This window comes from Coloeus monedula (assembly GCF_965178545.1).
Source record: "Coloeus monedula genome assembly, chromosome: 5".
In the NCBI taxonomy this organism is placed as follows: Eukaryota; Metazoa; Chordata; class Aves; order Passeriformes; family Corvidae; genus Coloeus; species Coloeus monedula.
In genome coordinates, this window is record NC_138785.1 from 22,119,135 (window position 1) to 22,132,083 (window position 12,949).

General features: G+C 39.0%; 1 protein-coding gene across 2 annotated transcripts in view; it reads left to right on the plus strand.

Annotated features, from left to right (window-relative positions):
• The window catches only part of GRID2 (glutamate ionotropic receptor delta type subunit 2), a gene marked incomplete at both ends in the record, with an annotated part of 694,960 nt that overhangs the window by 425,207 nt on the left and 256,804 nt on the right, over window positions 1–12,949 (plus strand). For both annotated transcript variants that reach the window (XM_082281726.1, XM_082281727.1), the window contains one exon: window positions 858–1,063. In XM_082281726.1, coding sequence (XP_082137852.1) covers window positions 858–1,063 — 206 coding nt within the window. The remainder of the gene's footprint in view (window positions 1–857; window positions 1,064–12,949) is intronic.

Here is a 12,949-nt window from a genome sequence, read left to right on the forward strand (position 1 = left end):
AGCCTGCTTGTGGAATTCAGTACTGGAAAAAGCCCTCCCAAAGCCTTGGACCAGCTGTCTGTGAAGAGTACACAGATATTTCAGTTTGGTAGACTTCAAATATATTATAAGCTAGGTAGTGAACTCAGTCAACATTTTGCTGATCAGTTTTTCCTTTCTAAGTCATTCTTAAACAAGGGTTTACTCAGAGTGAGCCAGAAAACCCCACAGGACCACTTTGCTGTGGAAAATTTACTTAACTCAGCCAGCAGTATCAGATGAGAGCAGACAGTATCATTGCAACAACTACATATTTGGCTTTTGTTTTGCTTTTGAAGGAAATAAATAATTGTGAAGTTTAGAACAACAACGAGACTTTTTGATGAGTGAACAGCCCAATCTTCACTTAGATACATTAAGTATGGATAACATAGTTTTGAGTTTCCCAAAAGAAAATAATCTGCTTCCTGCCTTTCTCATCCTCACCTGCCCTCTGACAACTCTTGCTTGAGGGAAGAATTGTGTGCGATGGTCACCATGGCCTCACTGCTCTGTATGGATTTTAATGTGAAAGTCCTTTAAGAAAGATTAGGAAGAAGTATGATGATTGAATGGCCAAATTGGGAAAACTGCTACAAGTGTTTGTAGGTTTATTTTCTAATGGCTGTTTTGGACAGTAGCTGTTGTGTGGCCACTCTTTCTCCTGTTTCAGTACTTTAAGAAATGCAATGAACATGTCTCAGGAAGAGGTTTTATGAATATTAAGGGCAAGCCTGCAGGGATCTACCTGACAAAATGTTTCTGTGAGATAAATTGAACAGTTGTGTCTTTTTTTCCAGTTACCAATTAACATCTTGTTTGGCTTCTGATTTTTCTAGATATCCGTGGAATACAAGAATTTTTAGACAAAGTATCTCAACAGGGAATGGATGTAGCATTACAGAAAGTAGAAAACAACATCAATAAAATGATCACGGGGCTCTTTGCCACTATGAGAATAGAAGAACTGAATCGCTATCGGGATACCCTGAGACGGGCTATCCTCATAATGAACCCTTCCACAGCCAAATCGTTCCTGACAGAGGTATGTATTTTAACAAGAGGCTTTCTTCTTGTTTTGCTGACCAAGACCACAGTGGTCTGTCAAAAGATTCAGTTTATTTGGCTTCATAATTGTAATCAAAAAAAACCAGCCCCTCCAAGTAAAAGTTTAAATATTCTCTATTCAAAGATCAGCATGCAAGGGTGTTTATTCATGTTCCTAAATATGCATGTGCATTTAAAGAAAGAATAAGTAAAACCAAATCCTGCATGAGAAAGAAGATTTAGGAAATATGCAGAAGGATTACCCCTCAGGCTTCTGTTTGAAGCTCAAAGATGCTGTATTGTCATTGTGACGCCCATTACTGAAATATTTACCACTGAAATTTTTATTACTCTTACATCCATATATATATATACACACATAAAAATATGTATTTGTGAATAAGATGTGTTTACCTAATTTAATTTTTTTTTTTATATATAAAATTATGTTGATAGTGTTCTCTTATGTGCCGCTGAGTAAGGTAATGGAATATATGAAAGATTTGATTTGCATGAAGAATTTGAGATGATAGACTAAAGTAAAGTGTTTTGAAGCAATGTGGAGCAGATTTTCAAAAGGTTCTTTGGGATCTAGAGACAGAAGACCGGCATATGACATTTGACTATGAGTTGTACAGTCTTTTTAAATGAGTGGCATGTTTCTTTTTACACAGCATTGTGTCATTTCATGTGTGGTTTTTACCTGTGTGTATACTCTTTATTGTCAACCAGTGCTTAAAAATCTCTTTTCTGTTCCACAGAAATACACTTTTTCTCTTCAATAGTTTCTCTTTGGATCTGTTTCTAACTTGCATTACTTTTCTTCTATACTATGCTATTGCCTTGGTCTTCAGAAATTGAAGCTCAAAAACTATTTCTGCATATTCAATCTTGAGTGAATGCCTTTTAGGAATATTAGCTAGAAGAGGGCTTTCTTGGTTTCTTTTTCAAAATTTTGTTTGCCATTGGGTTTTTTTGGCTGGGTTTTTCACTGTCCTCGTTACACACTTGACGCTTGCTAATTCTGAATAATGAGGGTCTGCTGCTCTATCCAAATGTAGTGCTTCATAAGGTTGAAACAATTTTTGGGCACCTTTAAATTGTTCTGCAGTGTTTTCATCACCCAAGTCACGAGTGTGTTACTTTTTGGTAAGAGGCATGATAAGATATTTCACAATTCTACTTGTAAGCAGCATGGTTGGGGGCTCTAACTAGAGTAACTCAGCAAAACAAAACTCCTGCATTGTTCTTACAGAGAAACACTCTTTTTAAATAAAGGTACATTTTATCATTTATTTTTACACACTTGGGTATAGTAACAAAGTAGTTTTCATCTTTTGAAGTTATCATGTGTGTGTTGTCAAGAAAGTAAACAATTTACTTTAGAGTTCTGGCTTTGTCACTGGCCACTCAAGACCCCAAAAATTAAAAGACAGTTAAAAAAACAACTAAACCAAATCCACAATACCCCTCCCTCCAAAAAAATTCCAATACCAAACACCCAAGAATTCCTGCAAAACAAGAGGCTCCCAATGTTTTTCCTTCCCTAGAGTCTGTAAGTCTACCAGGAAAGCTCATTATCTTCTTCTCCAAGTGTGGTACAAAGAAAGACTCTCACATCAGCTTCATATTACAGGTGTTTGGCTGGATAAGAGTATTTATTTGGAGTATGATATGTGACGGGTAAACTGACAGCAGGAGCCTCCTAATAGGAAGAGTTACTCAAACAGAAGTGTGATTATAGCCATTATTTCTGTTGGTGACAGGGAATGAACAGTTGTTTAACTGAGCTCCAACACAAAGTCATTGGACAAGGAGAAGTTTGCTGGGGTTGCTTTTACAAGGGATATTAAAAGCTGTTATTTTGAGTCAAACTAGCAGCTGTACTGTATGGGCAAGGAAATTATAAAGCCTGTGGACTGCCAGTGGGCTAAGATATTGCTAAACAATTTAATGGACATGCTGATTCTAAACCCTATGCCTTGTGCGTGATCAGTTAAGCTGTGAAATTCAGTGTAACCTAGTGGATTTAGCATGTAATCCTTATGAAGATAGTAAGAAAAAACTGCATATGTAGAAAAGCTCGTGGGTTTTTTTCTGCCCAGGAGAAGCTTTTGGCTTGCCTCGCTGGATTGAGCCGTCTGCTCCTTTCCCCAGACCTCACATAATCTCTCCTGCTTGGTCCCTTCTTAGATGACTGCTCTGGCTGAACCCTGTCATTGTTTAGCTGAGAAGAGGGTTCATTCACACTGCAACAGCTGTAGTAAGTGTGGTCTTGATTACTATGCAAGTAACAACTATTCCAGGGTAAATAGTCAGACACTGGCCTGTGTAAATAAGCAGTCTGTAAACTGGAGTTTGCTTGTGTAGAATTTATCTTTGTTCAGACTCTTTGGAATTCTGTGTTTGAAATCTTTTTATTTTTTTTTTAAGCAGTATTGCTTTTTGTGTTAGACACTTCTTTCTCTGCGGCTTTTCTATCTCTAGAGCTTGCAGAGATCAGATCTGTACTTACACACACAATAAAATGGAGATTAAGAAGTAAATACACTTCTCTGGCTGTGGAAATAAAAGACTACCTTCTCTTTAAACATTATGTATTAATTTGCCCTGCATACAGCATGGAAAGGCAGGAAGATTTGGGAGCAAGTATTACAGTATTTCTCCTTACTGGCTAAAGGAATAATGTAAAATGAGAGGGAGGGGCCAGCCAGATTCCCAAATGTCCTGTGTTGCTTTGAGCTGGGGATGGAGGAGGACAAGGAAAAAAATTCTGCTGAACAAGTGAAATTCACTGGGGCTGAGGAGTGCAGACGTATGGAGCTAGCAGAGACTGGCACCTCTCCACAGATGAGTTTCTGGCAGCATCTGGAAAAATACTTTGCCAGTAATATACTGGTGACTTGTTCAGGTTTTTTTCTGGTGCAGTTTTTCTCTGCTCTCAAATAGTTGCCCAGGTCCCATAGATGAAACATAATATTCCCACTGAAACTTTTGTGATGACTAAATATCCATCTTGCACAAAATTTGCTATGCTGTCTGACAGCACTGGCGATGGATGTGAACTATGTACCACTTTCTTGCTTTATATTTTGGGGTGGGGATTATTGTTGCATGTGTTCTTATGATTTGTGATTACCTGATGGATAGGAGAAGCCCTAAAAAGGACAAATAAGATGTCCTTAAATAAGATGTCCTTGACAGCTCATCATGACAACAAAAATCAAGGGCTTCAAGCGTCGAGTGTGAAAAGGCTGGGTAGGCAGGGTCAGGCCAGGAAAGTCAGGTAGCAGCAGAGGTTCTGGGGATAACAAAGCAAGTTCGAGAAGCAAAACTTTGGGAGGCAATACTTCAGGACATGAGCCAGTTGTTCTCCACTGGGCCAAAATGCTCTCAGTACATCTCTGCTTTCAGGTTTTTTTCTGTTTAGCTAAGGAAGCTACCTTATCACTTGAGTGCAGGAATGTGAATGTGTTCTTTTGTGTCATGACTCCAGGAGCTGATAATGGGACTACAAAGGAGGGACAATGCAGCTAATTCATTCATTTAGTTATAGAGAAAAACTTCACACATTGAAAATCCAGTAAGCCATGTGTGAAAGAGCCCTAGCACCAGCCAGGGATTTTGCTGGAGTTTTGACAGGCAAGCTCTGGAAGGCCTTGGATACTTTGAGGGAGGATGGAGGCAGCTGAAGACACTGCTGCCTCCATCCTCCCTCAAAGGAGGGATTACCAGCCCAGCAACCTCAGCAGATGTGACTGTGTATCTTCCTGCCCCATGCAAGGTCCCTTCTCAGGTTCTGTTGCAGGGGTTAGTGGCTTCTTACAGAGAGAGGTGAGAACATTTTTTAGCTGTGGCAGCAAGATACAGAAGTTTATCTAGCAGAATTTTCAGAGCACTGACAATGTACATCAGCCAACAAAGCTGCTGAGGCTTGACAACCTCAAGCTGTCAATGAAGTGAGCACTGGCATTTCCCAGACTGGAGAGTACTACTTTTCAACTCACTGTACACTGCATGGTTTGTGTGAAGGAAACTATTAGCTATTTATTATTGCCAAGGTTTCACTCTGCAACAAACTTGCAGTCACTGGACCATCATGTCCAGGCTTCAAGAATGCTAGAGATATTGGAAATATTTACTGTTAAAAATGTATTTAAAGTTAAACTCATCTGCATGACAGAACTGGGTTATAATTATTGAAAAGGCGTATTCAACAAAACTAGCTGCTGCCAAATCTGAGAGTTGTAGCAAGTCCTGCGTGCTGGCCTGTGTGTATGCAGCCATATTTATTGTACTAACTTATATAGCTGTTGTTTTATTTGTCTATATTTGTTTTCAAAGAAAATTAAAATCATGTAGCTTTCAGCATTACTATAATCTACTACACATGGTTTTGAAAATAAATTTCCTTTTTTCTATCCCAGGCTAATGTGCGACAGTCCTAAAATAAGGTTACCTTGGATGAAAAGAAGCTACACTGCTACTTTCATGAATAAAAGAACTCAATATAAATTAAATGTTAAAATATACAGGGAAAATAGAATGAAGCTTATAAATTAAGTACTGAAGAGTTCTTGCCATGTAGTGGGCAAGTGGAAAAAAAAAAAAGAGTGTTTAAGGAGCAAATGGAATTGAAATTGCCTCATGTAATTGAACCTTCAACATGCTTTTACTAATGGTGACTGTGAATAGAATGAGAAGTAACATTTATTCTGTGAAACGAGATTATTCCTGATAGCAAATGCCCTGATTTTTATTATGTTTGATTTTTGTCTCTCTGTTGAAAACAACAGTTAATTTTAAATGTAATTATTTGAAAAAATACAGGTTTTTTCTTGTACTGACATAGTTATTGTTTTACCAGGTATTAGATTTGATCATGAAACAAATCATTAATCATTTAGATCTAAAGACAGGGATTTGCTTTAGTGTTACATAGTACTCTAACCAGACTTATTTCTTTAAGCGGCTTATTTACTGAGAATTAGGAAAATTTATTCAACTTCTCCAAAAGATTTATTCAGCGTTTGTGTGTCCAATGCTCATGGAAATTTAGTATTTTCTTCCCCCCCACTTTTTTTTCAAATCTTATTTTACATATATCTTAAAGAAGGCTAGGACAAAAATTAGCTGTTTTGTTTTTCTATTCCTTTTTATTAATAAGGAAAGTAGTCCTGTCTGTAGTCAAAAGCATGATATGCAGATATGAGGTGAAGTGAATGAAGTTGAAAATAGGAGTTAAGAAACTGCTGCACTTGGGTGCCACTACTACTGCAACCTGCAGTAAAAATTTGGATGTTTCCAGTGGGAGCAGATGGCAATGATCTTTGTTCAAGTGTGGACAGAAAGCATACATAGCAGGGAGAGGTAGAAGACTCCAGACAAGTATCAAATCCACATAATTCACAGAATGACACAATCTGCTGGGTTGGAAGGGACGCACGAGGATCATCAAGCCCAACTCCTGGTTCTGCATGGCATGTGCCAAGTCACACCATGTGCCCAAGCATGTTGTCTAAATGCTTCTTGAGCTCTATCAGGCTGGTGCTGTGACCACTTCCCTGGGGAGCCTGTTCCAGTGCCCAATCACCCTCTGGGCAAAGAACCATTTCCTAATATCCACCCTAAACCTCCCTTGATACAACTTCAGGTCCTGTCACTGCTCACCACAGAGAAGAGATCAGTGTTTGCCCCTCCTCTTCCCCTCACAAGGAAATTCTAACTGCAGTGAGGTCTCCCCTCAGTCTCCTCCAGGCTGAACAAAGTGACCTCAGCCACTCCTCATATGTTTCCCTTCAAGCCCTTCATGATGTCCGTAGTCTCCTTTGGATGCTGTCTAACAGCTTAATACTTCTTTCTGTTTTTCCCTTGCCCGGCTGGCGATGCTGTGCCTGGTGCCCCCCAGGACAGGGTTGTCCCTCCTGGCTGCCAGGGCACTGCTGACTTGTGTTCAACTTGCCACTGACCAGGACTCCCAGGTCCCTCTCTGCAGCACTGCCTTCCAGCATCTCATTCCCCAGCCTGTCTGTACATCCAGGGTTGTCCCATCCCTGGTGCAGAATCTGGCACCTTCTCGTATTGAACTTCACTTGGTTGGTGATTTCCCAGCCTTCTAATTCATCAAGGTCTCTCTGCAGGGCCTCCCTGCCTTTGAGGGAGCCAACAGCTCCTCACAGGTTTGTATTGTCTGCGAACTTAGTATTCCTTCCAGTGCTACATCCAAGTCATTCATGAAGATGTTGAAGAGTCCAGGGGGTGAGATGGATCCCTATGTAACCCCACTGGTGACAGGTCCCCAGTCTGATGTCACCTCATTCACTGTGACCTTTTGTGCCTGACCCATGAGCCAGTTGCTCACCCATCCCATGATGTGTTTAACCAGCTGAGTGCTGCACGTTTTGTCCAGAAGGATCCTGTGAGAGACAGTACTGAAACCATTACTGAAATCCAAAGCGGCTGGTTTGCTTTTTTGTGTGTGCCATAGCCTGCCAGTCCCAAGTATGTTCAGGAGCAGGCATCAGATTGGGATTTAGGAAGGCTGGATTCTCTTCTGCTATGTGTATGTCTGCATACCTGTGTACAGTGTATATGAGCTAAAAAGTAACATTCCTTTGTGTACATACAGACATTTTCTGCAATGACAAAAGTGTATTCATCTGCCACCTAAAACCCACACTGAGTTTTATGCTTTCAGATGAATACTACTTGAACAGCTTCTTCTTGTCAAAGTAAAATGGAGATTGGACGAGCAAGGATTTGCTCTGTTGAATTCAGCAATTGAACTGATCCAGTGATGCACTGGAAAAATACCCAGGTTTCATGGGAAGCCTGTTGGATTTCCAGTTAGGCTGAGGAGTGACTTGGTGGTTTGTCGCATGTATAAGTACATCATAATTTTCTGTGCCCTGCTGAATGTGGTAGCTGATGGGTAGTTTCCCTAACAAACAGTAATGAAAAGAGTAATTCTTTATCAGATAGATTGATGCATGATGTTTGTGATACATCAGATATGCAGCACAATTTGCTTCAGAGATTTTCAGTATTGTCTTTGTGAAAGTTTGCTCATGATCGCTGGGAATTTTTGAACAATCCTGTTTACATAAAACACAAGTTTGAATTCTCTAAAGGCAAGAGTTGTTCAGGCAGCTCTCTTTTAGAGGGCAGTGATGAAAGCGAAGAATTGGCAGCAGACATATGAACCTGTTGCTATTTTTATTTCCTTTTCCTATAATTTTATCAGAAGTGTGTATGTTGATTGGATTTTGTATAGGAGTGATAGTCTGCAGAGGCCAAAATCAGATTTTTCAGTCAGGGACTGTTTGCTCCTTTGTTTTTCTTACAAGTAAGCAGAGTTCTCTCATTTTGAGGTCATCTTTATCGCCTTAGCATTTGAGCTTTTAGACCTGAACTCTCCTGGAAAGCATACTTGCCTTTTTTGAGTCTATTCTATGCACCATTGTTTGTGGTGGCATAAATCCTATTCAGCCTACTCCACTGTAATTAGTTGTTGCTGATAATTACGATGTTAAGAAATTTATCTTTTGTTTCTTTTTTCTTTCTCCAGCATTTAAAAGCACAGAATTTATATCTGCAAATTGAAATACAGGCTTGAAGGATTTTTTTATTTCATAGGATCTTCCAAATCTCTGGTAAAGGAATGTTCAGAAAATATGTTCAAAATGTTGAACCACTAGAACCATCCTTTAAGTGGTCTCCCAGATTTTTTTTTTATAACCTTCAAGAAGGGGTCTTGGAGGGTTTTAGATTTTACCTTTTGATGAAATCTGAGGGTTTACTGTGTAGTCCAATTGGTTTACTGGGTAGTCCAATTCCTTGCTTTTTTGTGCTCTTGCATCCTTGAATGCAAGCCATCCAGCTGATGGCTGAATGACTGAATGAGAAAATGACTGGGTTTTTGCCTATGAATACATTGACGGTGGCTGAGATTTTATATGCACTAGCTTACCATAAGGTGAAAGTTCAAAGATAAAACATTTTAGTTACAAAAAAATGAAAGAAAAAGGTCTCACTGGTAAAATAAGTCTGCTTCAAAGGGATATGTGTTATTTGCATCATAACTGAAACTGCAGCCTGAAGCAATCCTTTCTGTCTGTGTGTTTTCAGGAACAGTAAAATTCAGTTCTGCAATGTAGTGTTGGGGTTCTTGGGACAGAATGCAGTGCTCACTGTAGCCAAGGTCAGTTATTTTGGTATCTAAAATGAAGCAAGAACGTTTTGGGAAATCTATCCCAGCACAGAGGGTCTGCATTTAGAAGAGCAGGAGCTGGGGGCTGTTTGCAGGTCCTTTGCACTGATATGAGGTCCAGAACTAAGGCTGTACCTTGCTGTTACTGAAAGTTAAGGCTCAGTATCAGTAGCGTGGAGCTCAGCTGGCACATTTGTGTTGGCTGTGTAGGTTTTGGTTTTCGATTAGGGTTGCTGATAGCATCAGCTGAGGAGAAGTAGCATAGAGACATGCTCATTTTTCAATCAGCCACACCTCATAGGTTAGAAAAGTCAGGCAAAATCCTGACTGATGTTACAAGGCTGGGGATACCAATAAGCCTTATGAATTGTACCATGGTTCTCTAGGCTTTTGTACCCTTAATGGAGTGTTGGTGGCATAAGGAGACACTCACTGAAGTGTGTGTGCAAAGGTAATATGGACTAGAGCACTTGTGTGATTCACAGCATAAGAAACTAACAGCTTATCTCTACATTTTTATTCTTTCAGTGTTTTCTTCATTCTGGCTGTATGGCATTTAGTGATGTGACCTATATTACAGATAGATATTCACACAATGCTGGCTTCTATCATATGTCAGGGTGTAGCACAATTGTGAGATATGCACCAGGTCTACCTCTCCAGTGACAACAGCAAAAGTTGTAGCATATTAATTTTTTTGTAAAAACAAAACTTTTTTTTTTATAAAACATGCACATACATTCATTAGAGAGGTGTATGCAGGGCCATATGACCATAATTGATCTGTGTCTTGTTGTCAGTACGAATATTTACACTATCAGAATTTGGGTAGCTATACAATAAGATTCTTCATCTTGGAATATAACAAAATAAGAAAGAAACCCCACACTGTATGTAAGCTCTGACCACTATTGAAAGCAGTAGTTAAACTTCTAGTGTGTTTGAGAGAAAAGAAGGGGAGCTTTAGTGATTAAGCAGTGCGTAGAAGATGTATTATGTACTTTCTGAGAATCTCATAATACTTGCTGTTGTGCAAACAACTGTTTGGTTATGCTTTCCTATAATTGCTTTCTGTTTCTCTACATGGCTTTCAAATACTCAGTAATTGACATCCTCTTCTTTGGGATCTTGCTGGGTATGCTGTTTTCTGGACTAAAACAAATAACTGAGGGGCTGACCTCCCATGATCTTTAAAGATGTAATAATTCTTTTCTCCTTCAATTTGTGTTGGCTATTCTTTGTTCTGCTTTCTTAAAGTGCTATCATACTTAATTATATTCTGCTGTTGTCATACCAGCAATTTTAATTGGATGTGATAGTCTTGGTTACTGCTTATCCTTCCTCCCTGCTTTTATAGCCTCACTATAAACATCTCTGTTGTGTTCCTCTTGAGAGACAAATGTCTTCCCAAGGAGAGTAAATTGCTTCAACCAGCCAAACAGAGTAAATAAATTTAAAAAAAAAAAAAAAGAAAGCAAGCACATTAATGCAACAAAGCTATTACATGCACATCGGTAGAGACAGTCAGTGTATGTATTAAAGCGTGTATTTTCTACATAACTGAGGGTGGCTGATTCTTGTAAGTGTTATAAAAAGCCCACTCTGAACATCTGCAAAACTAATATGCAATTCACTGCCATGGGATGAGTGTGTCTTTGAAATAAAATGACAGCTAGAGAGGATTAGCTTATAGTGGAGATAAGATCTGACAAAACTATTTCTAATCCAATTCTTTCTCCAAAGCAATGTTGCCTGGTTGGCAGAACTGTTCTGCCTCCTTTCTTCTATACCAGAAAAAAGAGGTATAGTCAGTGCATTAGCTTAACTTTGTTTCCAGAAAATATAACTGATTTCCTAGCTACCATGGAAATTCAGTGTTGAATTACTGAAAAACCCCAAAACACAATTAATTTAATCACAATCAATCATTATGTAATTAATTTTCTCCTTCAGTTAAACTGAAGTGTAAACTAAGAGCCATTATTTCTTCTTTCTAATAATGTTGCCTGTGACACTGAAGAAGCTCTCATTAGTTTGTCTGAAGTAAAGGTAGAAGTTTATACCCTATCACTCCTTCCACAGCTTTTGCTGGAAGTTTACTTATGAAATTTCATTGAGCAAGGTTTCCTACATTTTTCCCCTTTTTTCAGTTTGTGTGCGGTAGTTTTATTATGGCTATAATGCTTTTGCCACATATACTTGTAATCCTTGTGTCAAAATAAATTCTTTCCTTTAATATTTGGTCAACCTGACTGGACACTTATCTGTAAATAGATGAACAGCACATTAACACCATTGGAAACCATATCTACAGTGATGGATATCTCATTCAGGTTGCTTTTGTAGACACTTCATAATCAGCAGTAATATTTTTGAAGACTGTTTTAAGATAATTTATTCTATTTTGGAAGCACTTAGCCAACTGTCGCTGATTTTATGGTTTCTACAGAGTTTCAACAGGAGTTGGGGACTGCTGATGTCAAGAGCTAATTTTAGATTTACACATTAAAAGTTTCTCACCTCCCCACATAATTTGTCCCTAGTTAGGACTTCTGCTATTTAGCTTATTTATAAATAATTTTTAAAGATTTGGAGATTTTTGTCCCGGATGTTCTTATTTCAATTGGAATATTAAATAGTGCTGCAATTCATCTCAGAATTTCCAAAAATGAAAGTAACAGCTGCTTCTGCTGATTGTGAGAGTAGGTGTAAAAAAGTATCGCTTTGAGTTTGTAGAAACGTGTTTTCTACTGGTTTCCTGCGTCATCCACAGTGAGGGCCCTGTCTTCTAATAAGAGCCCTATGCTTCCTTGGGGACTTCGCTTATTCTGTCTCTTCTTACAAGTGACTCGGCAGTCATGCTGAGAAGGACTTGGGGTGCTGAAGGATGAGAGGGTGGACATGACCCTGCCATGTGCATTCAGCTGTGGATGCCACATCCTTGGAAGTGTTCAAAGCCATGCTGGATGGAGCTCTGAGCAGCTTGTTCTAGTGAAAGGTGTCCCTGCCCATGGTAGGGGGCTTGAAACTAGATGGTCTTTAAGGTCCGTTCCAGCCCAAACCATTCTGTGAATTGCTGAGGAAGGGAATCAACCTTTGGTTTTAGATAGATAAATATTTTGATCTTACAGAAGTTCCTGTATTTCAGAGAAACTAAAGAGTCACCGAATGGGTCAGGTTGGAAGGGGCCACTAGAGGTTATCTAGCCCAACCTCCTTGGTCAAGCAGGGTCCCTTAATACACATTATTCAGGATTGTATCCAGATGGCTTTTGAGTATCTGTTGAGAGGGAGACTCCACAATCTCTCTGGACAACCTATTCCAGTGTTCAGTCACCCTCACAATAAAAAAATTCTTCATCATGTTCAACAAGGAATAGTAGGAGTTTATGCTGTCAGCACAAATTAGTCTAAGAAATAGTTGCTACACATGAAAACTCGAGGAGGAAAAGGAAATTTGCAAGATCATAGTATTGACCTGCTGTGTTAAAAGAGGAAAGTAATCTGTTTTGTTTGGTCTCTTGTTCTTTATCTGGCTTCTGAGCCAATATTACTTAGGAGTTAGGTGGACATAAATTCAAAGGAGATTAAATGAAGAGATAGATTTTTGTCAACTTGCTTTAGGAATTCAGTAAATGAAGTTGCCTTAAAGAGTGCTTTACAGAAGGCATTCATC